The following is a 10,659-nucleotide window of genomic DNA, read 5'->3' as shown; positions in this document are numbered from 1 at the left end:
TTTATTTATATTTCCCGCCTCTCCCAAGGATCGAGGCAGGATTACATCAATAAAATAATACAATAATACAAATACAATTGATAAAACACTAATACTGAATTCACCACATTTCTATTAGTTCTCTAAAAAACAGTTCATCAGTAGCCAATAATCATAGGCGAGAGTGAACATCATCACAAGCTTTTATATGGAGTCTGATGGAGCCTGCCAGAAGAGATCTGTTTCTTAAAGGCCTCTAAGGTATTGATGAGATGGATCTCTTCCGGTAGGCTATTCCATAATTTTGGAACCACAGCTGGAACTCCACAGGTAAAAACAACTAAATCTGAGCTTCTGGTAAATAAACAGGATACACTGGTAGGTAAAAAGAAACTTACTTTATTGCTACATCTAGGTTCTACAAAGTAACTAATCAGTAGAGAAAACTATACTTGGTAGAAGAATCCCTAGAGCTGACTCTTGTATGTAAGAAGAAAAACATGTTTAGTAGCACAGCCTGGTTTTGCGTCCATGCTTGGAGAGACCAAAGAGAGGAAGAGGACAGAGAACAAAGGGCAGTAAACTTTATTGACTCCTAGAAAAAGGAGAGGGAATGGGAAGTGACATTGATGCTAATACTCCTACATCTGTATCACACTCTACTTGCATAACTTTATGCATACTAGCCGAGGCCCTAAGGAACCATTCTAGTGAATTTTGCAGACGTGTATCATGGTACTGGCAAGAGTTTTCCAATATGCATTGGGCTGTACCGGTGCACATTGGCCATCCCTGGCTGTTGTCCAGGTGGACATTGGGAGCACCTGATGCACATTGGCACTTGTTGTGCATTGGTCCCAATGCACAGTAGTGACTTTGTTGGCTCTGCTACATTGTAATGTCATGGCAGCCCCTTGCTGAGTGCGGATGTTGCAAAATTGTTCAGTTCTATTTCTCACACCCATAAGTCTTGTACTGAATTCTAGCCCTAGACTCTACTATCAGCTAACAGCACACTTGACCCCGTCTCTACAAACAGGATAAGATGGACAATTAAACCACCCTCATGTAAAATGGAAAGGCAGCATTTTCCTCTTGCTATGAATTTCTGTTGGTGATACTTTGATTGAGAGTTCCTGCATGGCATGGGGTTGGACTGGATGGCCCTTAGGATCTCTTCTAACTCTATGATTTTAGTGCTGGAGAAAGGCTGAACCTTCAGGGTGACTCAGAATGCTTTTAACAATTCCACAGTGGTAACTTTTGAAATGCAAGCAGTGCCTATAGCCTCATTCCCAAGAAGAATCCAGATTCACAGGGCCCAGTATTGAATCAGATCAACTAACCTTTTCAAGCATTTTTCTTCTCCCAAAGGAAGAGGGCTTTTGTAAATCTAATGGACCACATTTGCCTGTTCAAGACCAAGCCACCCCTCAGATACTGTGTATTACTAATGAGAGAGCTCACAAAAACATACTGTTGTTAGAGAAGCTACTTTTGCCTTTGACTACCTTTGTACTCATTGTAGTTAAGCTCAGAGGGAACAGGGAAACCTAGTACTCACAACAAATTTCCAGGTTCAGAAATCTTTAATTCAAGTGTAACCCTTCTGTATCTGGCTCTGACTGGTGGATCTCAGGATTCTAGTTAAAACAGTAACAGCAACAGAATCTAAAGGCAAGAAATCTTCCCATCCCTGCAGTAAAGGAAAACAGAAGCCAAATTAATGAACAAGTCACACATTTTTATTTCATGGGCTTGTCTGATGAGACAGGCAAAACTGGGTATCTCTGTCCTCAGATTTTAGAACTAGCTGCATCAGCTCTGAAAACTTTCTTGTTTGGACTACAGTTCCCAGATTCTTCCATTCAGCGTAGCTACAGGCCATAGGTGCTGTGGCACTGTGGGACTGTTAGTCTAAAAGCCACCTGCATCTGTCGTAGATTAAAGTTACACCACAGAGGACAAAGCCAATGTACAGCATTGAGCAACCTGGCTTTCTTTTGAGCTCCCTATCTCTGTCCAGATGCTGGATTTGCGGAACTCCCTGATAACTGACTGATTCTTGCGTCTTCTCCTCCTTCTCCTCTTCCTCCTCCTTTGGCATGCCTTGCAGATGCAGCAGAAAGTCGGAGGGAATATGAGCGGGAAGCAGCCGGTGGGACACCTCTCCATGCCGATCCTGCTCACCAGCAGCTCATGTCAAGGGTCTTAAGCCCAGCGCTCCCTGTGCCGGGTGGAGGAGGCCTGGTCCCACTCACTAGTCCAGTGGGAAGCCGGCCCAGCCCCCCACATCACGAACTGCGGCTGGAGCCCTCTGCTTCGGAACCCCTTCACCACCATCCCTACAAGCACCCAGTCTCAGCCTACGACCATTACCTGGGAGCAAAGAGCAGACCAGCGCCCTATCCTTTGCCCAGCATCCGGGGACACAGTTACCACCACCACCACCACCACCACATGAATCCAGCGGCGGCGGCTGCAGCGGCTGCAGCGGCTGCAGCTGCCAACATGTATTCCACTGCAAGTGCGCCTACCAGTTATGACTATGGACCAAGATAACGTCTCGGAAACAAGGTCCTTGAGCTATGACTGGCTTTCTGCATGGTTTGAATTGCTCAGTAGCATACGTTTTTGGAGAGCACTATTTTGTCCAAAGAACTTGCCCCCAACCCTCCCTGTTTCCTTCCTTTCTCACACCACTTTTCTCCTGCTCCTCCTCCTGTACCCCATCCCCACTCGCACCATCAGATTCATCCCAGAGGATGAAATGATCAGCCCATTTGATTTGGCAGACCTGGCGTATATGATGGATGGAGCCTGGAGCTTCCGCTGAAGTGTTCTGCTCCACCTGCTACCATATCTGAACAATGCCATTCTCTTCTCCCCACTCTTCCCTGGACACAGTGATTGGCAGCTGGACTTTTTCTTTGCTTTATAAATGAAGCCATATGTTGCATTATTCCCTTGCAGCTGTCATCATAGCAACCTTTTAGCACCTATGCAGTTCTTTACTTCTTCAGAATGCTTGATGAATGCTGCTGCTTATAGTACTGCCATGAAATAGGCAGGTCAGGCCATCCTGTCAATGGGGGACTGCAAATTGAAAGCAAAGCATTGAGACAGTATAATTTATTTTTGGCTAAAGCCAATCTAAGGCTGTCTGTAGTGGTGTAAACCAGAGAGGGAGGATGTGTCCCTCCAGATGTTATTGGAATCCAACACCTATGGTTCCTTACCACTGGCCAAGCTGCCTAAGACTAATGGGAATTGTAGGCCAACCAAACTGGAAGGCTGCACAATTACCACCTCAAATCTAAAATGATTTGTACAGTGGAAAGGGGCTGTGAAGCATATGTATTGCATGTAGAAAATCCCAGGTGCCATCCCAGCATCTACCATTTTTAAGAAAGCAGGTAGCAGGTGATAGGAAAAACCTGAAAACCTGGAGAGCTGCTGCCAGTCAGCCTCAATAGTAAGTAGTAGGTGAGATGGACCTGGTATGTACCAATGTAACCTGGATACAGCTCTTTTCTATTTAGAAGAGGGCTTGCAATGCAGCAATAGGGCAAATGCTCATGGCAGGCTTTTCCAGTTAGGCTGGCAGGTGATGGAAAAGATTCCTACTGGAGGGCCTCAGAGGTGCTGCCAACAGATAATTCTGGGTGAAGTAGAGAGATCCATCTGGCCTAGTATAAGATGATAGTAAACATTTATTCTTAACATTGGCAAGAGTGCTGATGCACAAAGGCCTGTGCAACCTACAAGTTGGTTGCGCATCAGCCATGGCCATGGTGTGTACAGTCTGTGTAGCACAAGAGTGCTACCACAGCTGTATTTTTCTGACATGGTCAAAAAGAGAGCTAGAGGCAGGGAACACTCCAAGTGATGTTTTCAGCAACTGTACAAGTTATTTGGAGTCTTTCCTCCATGTTGCTGCTGGAGTGTCCCTGCAGAAGGAATACATCCCAAGCATGTCGGACATGAAATAAACAGCTTTCTTCAGCATCTGGAATTTTCTCCCTGTCTTTTCCTCTTTGCACAGTTTCATCAGTGGTCTAGTGGCATCTATTTGTCTTCTTTCACCAGGTCTCTTATTTTCAAAAGGTACCCTTTTTGTCTCAGTCCAGTCAAACAATGGTCTGTTGCACTGGGACTCTGGTTCCAAACTAGACAGGGAAGGCCAGGTGGAAGGGCTGAAACTCCCAGAAGGAGGTGTCCCATAAATGCTTACCCTTCCAGCAGCATGATGTTTTCACTGAATGCAAATTTAAGTGATCTTTCAAAGATTGAGTCTCTTCTATAAATCTTCCTAGAAAGAGTGCAGATCTATGTACGTATGTTGTGTTGCAAGTTTTGAAACAGCAAGTATTTAATTTATTTCTTTTGTACAGGGTTAGGGCATTGTTTGTATTCAGCAGCAAACAGCAAGGCTGATATAACCGAACCTGGAGGGACTAGGGTCTAATCTGCACTGTGGAAATTATTCAGGTTGACACCACTTTTACCTGCCATGGCTCCAAGCTGTGGAATCTTGGGGTTTGTCATTTGTTGTGGTGGCACCAGAGCTCTCTGACAGGGAAGGTGAAATGACTCACAAAACTACAAATCCCAGAAGTCCATAGCATTGAGTGGTGGCAGTTAAAGCAGTGCCAATCTGCATTATTTCAGCAGTCCAGATTAATAATCATAATTACAGTATAATAAAATTTATTTATATCCCGCCTCTCCACGGAATGCAACCGGGGCGGCTTACAGGTTAAAATATTCAATCTCAAATCCCAATACCCCCCCCAATACAATTAAACAGTCTGCAGATTAAAACATACCTTAAAATAATAAAAATAGAAATAAAAATAAATCAACAATGGCTGTAACAAAAAAACAGGGAATAACAAGTTCAAACCTATTTGGTGGCCGGTTAGACCTGAGTGTTAGACCTGAGTGTTAGTGACCACCCTGGGCTTCAGGTCTTCCATGCCAAAGCACCTTAGGAGGTGTCATCGGGTATTCTAAGTTTCTACTGTACATCCACTGAAACCTTGATAAATTGTTCAGCTGAGAATTAGTCCTCCAAGCTGCATTTTAAAGGAATTCCCATAAAGCTGATAGAGCTGGCTGCCAGTAAATATCCTTGCAAGAAATGTTGCCTAAAATGTAACCACATTAGTGCTCCCCTTGAGCCAATACATTTTGTAAAACCTGCTCTGCCCTTCCTTACCCACCCTTGCCAGGGATTGCCCTTTTACTGCCAGCCTGACACCAGCTCCTGCTTCATCTGTCACTACCAGTACAGTCACTGTGTTGCTTATAAGAGAGAGGCCATAGCTTAGTGGTAGAGTAGACGTTCCCCCAGCTTCCCTAGAAACTTTGAACCAGTCTCTCCAGGTCAAAGGCCCTAAGAGTTCAAAAGATCAATGATGGGAAAGGCCCCTCTCTGCCTGCAACCTTGGAGAGCCAATGCCAGTCAGAATACTCTAGGTGGGCAGTGTAGTCCAGAATACACAGCCACCACTTGCCTTACCTGATGCAACATGCATGCTTTCTCATTACATATTTATGTATCACCCCATAGCCATATTAGTCTGGAAAATCAGGATGCAAAGGGATCTTGTTGCACCTCTGTGACTAATGGAAAGAAAGAAATTGAAAGAAAGCTCATGCCCCCAGCTTCTTTCTTTCAGTTAAGTCTCAAAGGTGCTACAAGATCCCTTTGCATACTCCTCAGGGGTGTGCGATTGAATAAGCCGGTGACATGATTCTTACACCTAAATGCACATTTTCTGCAACAAAACTGAAAGGGGTGGGGGAATGGCAATGTGGCTCTTGCACTTTCAGAATGTTTCCATTGCACAAATATAAAATATCCCTGCCTACAGCAAGCTAGTATGTCAGGAGGAAACGTTCCAGTTACATGTGTTTTATTAATGTGTTAATTCCCTACGTTTCAGTTTGGCTTTTCTTTGCATTTTCTCACTGGTGCCGATTTCAGGGGTTGGCAATCCCTTGGAGAGGTGCTCTGCCTTCTCTGAGCCAGCCCCTTCCTCTTGGTCCAAGTGGTACTGCTTTCAGAAAGACAGGCTAAGACTTGTGTAGCTCGTGCTCCTCCCTGCCCCGAAACACTTGTTCCGAGAAGGCAAAGGAGCAGCAGGCCCAGGAATGGGCAAGGATTGTCCATTCCTGGCATGGCATGGTGCCAGCCCTTATGACACCAGACCTTCTTGAGAGATGAAGACCATTGCCTACAGTCAGCAGTGGCCCCAGAACCCCAGCTCTTTGCTTTTTCCTTCTGCCCTGAGCATTATTGTTTTCTCCTGCTGCAGAAATGCTTGCTTTTCCATCTGGAAATACCCAGCATGATGGCCAGCTGTAAATTGTCACTTTCCAAAGAACAGGCAGCTGCCAGAGGAGTTTCAGGGGATACAAACTAATCGAGAAAATCCTTGGGTTCTGCATTGCGGGGGAAGCTGGGGTATTAAGTAATTAATAATAAAACCTGAAGAATGGAGGGAATAAAGCCCTACCCCTAGACAGTGGAGTCTTTTTTTAAAAAAGAAGTGCATGTTAATTTCAGTCGTGAAATTAAAATCCATCACAATGGTGATTCCCAACCTCTGGCCTTTCCAGGGTTTTGGATGTTGGTTCAAAGAATCTCAGACCATTAGCCAAGATGGCTGAGGCTTCTGGAGGACCAGAGTTTGGGAACCTCTGTGACAACAGTATGAGAGATCTGTTAAAGCATGGCCTCAGGACTTCTCTGAAGCCTTTGGGCTGGCTACTGTGAAAAACAGGGCACTGGACTCAGACTTCATCTATACCAGGGTGACCAGATGTCCTCTTTTTCCAGAACATGTCTTACATTTCAACCTTCTGCCCAGGAGGAATTTCAAATTTCCCTCCATTTTGAGCATGCCTAAGAAGCATGGGTTTCCATTTATGTGAGTGTTTTTAGATTTTATTTGGGCATGCCCTCCATTTTTTTGAATACCCTCCATTTTGCAATGCTTTGCCCTCCTTTGTGATCAGGACAATGGGCCACTCTGATCTGTACTGTAGAAACCATGCTGTTTGACACGACGGCCACAGCTCCATTCCACAGAATCCTAGGATTTGTCATTCATAGTTTTGCGAGTTACCAGCCCTCTTTGACAGAGAGGGCTAAATTATTTCTCCATTATTTCTATAGTATAGATGCACCCATGGCAGGAATGAATGTTTACTTTTCTCCTCTAACAAGGGAGTTTATCACACGGGAGAATTTCTCTTAATTTTGAATGAAAAGAAAGTGGGACCAGAACGCATTCATGTGAACTTGCTAGTTCAGCGAATTTATGTGAATTCAAATTGCATTCTAACTGACTTCCCATTGCCCAAAAATAGTTTGCCATTGCCCGAAATTGTGTGTGGTAATCTATCACGCAATAACTTGAAACCCTATGATTGCATTCAGACTGATTTTCCATTGCCCAAAATTTTGTGTGGTAGTCTATCATGCAATAACGTTAAACCCCATGATTGCTTTGGGTTGCCATTGGATTATACTTCCAATTTCCCTTGTCTGATAAACTCCAAGGAATGGGAAGGGGATTATTACGCTGGCTGCACCTTCCTCCCCAACTGTAATTGCCTGCTTTAATCCTGCAGATTCAAAACTCCCTGTGAGCCACCATGTCATGCCTTCAATCCAGACCATTTTAGTATCTCTGGAGAGCAGAGTTCTGCCATGGGAGAAGGTGGCAAACAATGTGGACCTTTCTGCATCATCTAGGAGAAGGGGGCTCTGAGGTTTGATCTCCTCCTGGGGCAGCCCACTCCTTGGTAAAAAAAGATCAATAGATATTGGGGTTTCTGGGACACTGGCTGGATCTGCACTGCAGAAATAATCTGGTTTGACACTGCCATGGCTCAATGCTATGGAATTCTGGGGATTGTAGTTTTGTTGAGGCACCAGAGCTCCTATGTACTCAGGACAAATGTTCTCATCCTATCCCAATCTATCCCTATCCCAACCTTCAGTGGTCCCCAAACCTTTAATAGATATTGGACTTCAGATAGAACCATAGAATCACAGAATTGTAGAGTTGGAAGAGGCCACAAGGGCCACCCAGTCCAACCCCCAGCCATGCAGGAACTCTCAATCAAAGCATCCCCGACAGATGGCCATGTTGGCCAATAGTCTGGGATTCTGGGAGCTGAAGTCCAAAATCCCTTAAAGAGCAGAGTTTGGGGACCACTGGGATAGGTGATGAAGTTCAGCCCCCAGCCACAAAAGGACTTTGCTAGATCAGAGTTGAGGCACTTTTGGTCTCCAAATGTTTTGCGCATGAACTTCTGGAAACCCCAGCCAGCACTTAGAACACTCTCGAAAACCAGTACTCATTTTTTCTTTTAAAAATACAGAATCCTGGGGTTTAAAAAATACAACAACACAAAACTTGTTGATGTTGCTCTCAGCACTCATTAAAGGGTTGTTCTTCAAATTGGCCTAAAAGAGACTGTGGGACATGTAGTTTTAAACATCTGGTGAGCGAAAGGTTCCTCAGCCCTGTCCAAGATCAAAGCAACCATGATACAGGCTTATCCAGCTGCAACTTAAAAGCAGTGTGTTCATTGTCAATTTTTGTTAATGGCAGCTATAGTTGCTATCATGATGTACATGTAGCCTAAACATACCCTGGCTTTGGGTGTGATTTCTTTCTTAATTCTCCCTGACTTTCAAGACCATCCCCTATTCCCTCCCTATCTCCATATTCACTGTTACTACTGCAGGGTAATATCTGGCAGGGTGAGTTCAGCAATGATCTCGCTGCTTCCCAAAAGGCTTGGCAGTGTTCTGCAGAAGTGCATGCAAAAGCCGAGGTGCTTTCAATCTATTATTTGAAATTATTTGGCAAAAAAAAAACCCAAAATCTCAAACCGTACAAGAAGCCTGGATCCATGCTAACTTTTTTGCAAGGGTGAGTGGGTGGGAAATATACATTTTAAAGAATTGTTTTGATATTTGCAGTGGAGTTGTCAGTTCTTATCGTCGTCTAACTAGATTGTCAAGTTACCATTCTGAAGAAGGGTGGCGTACATTGCCTTGTGGGGTGCATTTGCATGGTAGAAATAATGCAGTCTGACACCACTTTAACCACTATAGTTCTTTCCTACAGAATTCTGGGGTTTGTCGTTTTGTGAAGCACTGGCCCTCTTTGGCAGAGAAGACTCAAGACCTTGTGAGACTACAAATCCCAGAATTCCATAGGACAGAGTGACAACATTTAATGTGGTGTCAAAACTGCACAATTTCTACAGTACAGATGCACCCGCGGACAGTGCTCGCTGGCTCAGAAGAAAAGAAAAGAAATGCTCTTTCTGGTGCACCCTTTTGCTTTGCCATTGTCAGATGGATTTTCATTTCCGTTACGTGGATTAGTGCCAAAGCTTTTGGTCTTACCTAATGTGATGTTGGCATATTTATTCTGAATTATTTCTTTTTCTTTCCCCCAACCAGTTATGCAGTTCATGGCATTCTTGTTCTTCTTCTTGTTGTTGTTGTTTGTCATTGATAGTTGCAGTGTAAAGAAAGAGAAAAATGAAACTCAACCAAAGAGTTGGCTCTGCAAAGTATGTAGATAATCTGTAGATATGTGTAATATGTATAGACAATCTTACTGTGGTTTCATGGGGGTGGGAGGGGGGAGACGGCAGACAGTAACATTTGTAAAAGGTATTCCTCTTATTTCTTTCGCCATCTCTTGTTTTATTGGGTTTTCTTTCAAAACTGCCTGTACGTCATCATGCATTATGAAATTAAAAACAGAGCATGGAATTCATGGGTTACAAGTCATGCGTTAGTGGCAATATGTTACCTGTTCTTGGTACTGAGGGTAGTTGCATTTCAAAAGTAGTGTAATAAGCAGAAATGAAGATGTGTAACATAGGTATGCACAAAGCACAGACCTCCAGATGGGCTTGGACTGTAACTCCCATCAGCCCTGGCCAGTGGCACCAACGATGAGGAATGCTGGGAGCTGCAGTCTCATCGCCATCTGGAGGGCTTCACTTTGACCACCTCGGCGAGAAATGTTTTCTGCTTGCTTTGTAAAGTTAGTTTTGAAGGGCATTTTTTAAAGAGATGACTTGAACGGAACTTCTCAAGGTTTCTGTCAATAGCAAAAGCAACTGTTTCTTACTACAAGGTAATACCCACAGTGAATAATGGAACAAGTTGCTTTTTGAAACGTTGTAATCCTGAATAACTACTTTCAAACGTGATTGAAAAACCCAGGCATGAATTACTTTTAATAAATAAGTTTCCAAGCTCTGGCACTAGCCACACCACTGGACTCCTCTCTCTCTCTTTCTTGCGCTCTGTCTCGTACACACTCCCACAGAGATGATGATGATGATGATGATGATGATGATGATGATGATGATGATAATAATAATAATAATATCCCGCCTCTTCCGATCGAGGATCGAGGCCGGTAACAACAAATACAATATACAACAATAAAAACAACAAGCCCCACAAAACCCCGACCCAATCCTCCCTCCCAACTATAAAATTAAACAGTAAAAAAAAAAGTTTAAAAAATACAAACAATACATCAAAGTTAAAAACAAATCACACATAAGAAAAACAATAAAAGGAGGAGGATTCAATTGGTTCTGGACATTATCAATCGGGGAAGG

General features: G+C 43.8%; 1 protein-coding gene across 2 annotated transcripts in view; it reads left to right on the top strand.

Annotated features, from left to right (window-relative positions):
- TBX1 (T-box transcription factor 1) overlaps positions 1-4,548 on the top strand; it is a 43,894-nt gene extending 39,346 nt beyond the window's left edge. For both annotated transcript variants that reach the window (XM_042441330.1, XM_042441329.1), the window contains one exon: positions 2,096-4,548. In XM_042441330.1, coding sequence (XP_042297264.1) covers positions 2,096-2,541 — 446 coding nt within the window. In that variant the 3' untranslated portion in view covers positions 2,542-4,548. The remainder of the gene's footprint in view (positions 1-2,095) is intronic.
- The last annotated feature ends 6,111 nt before the right edge of the window (positions 4,549-10,659 follow it).

Source organism: Sceloporus undulatus, chromosome 10 (genome assembly GCF_019175285.1).
Source record: "Sceloporus undulatus isolate JIND9_A2432 ecotype Alabama chromosome 10, SceUnd_v1.1, whole genome shotgun sequence".
Lineage (NCBI taxonomy): Eukaryota > Metazoa > Chordata > Lepidosauria > Squamata > Phrynosomatidae > Sceloporus > Sceloporus undulatus.
Note: the sequence above shows the minus strand (reverse complement) of the source record. Positions and strands in the feature narration are given on the sequence as shown.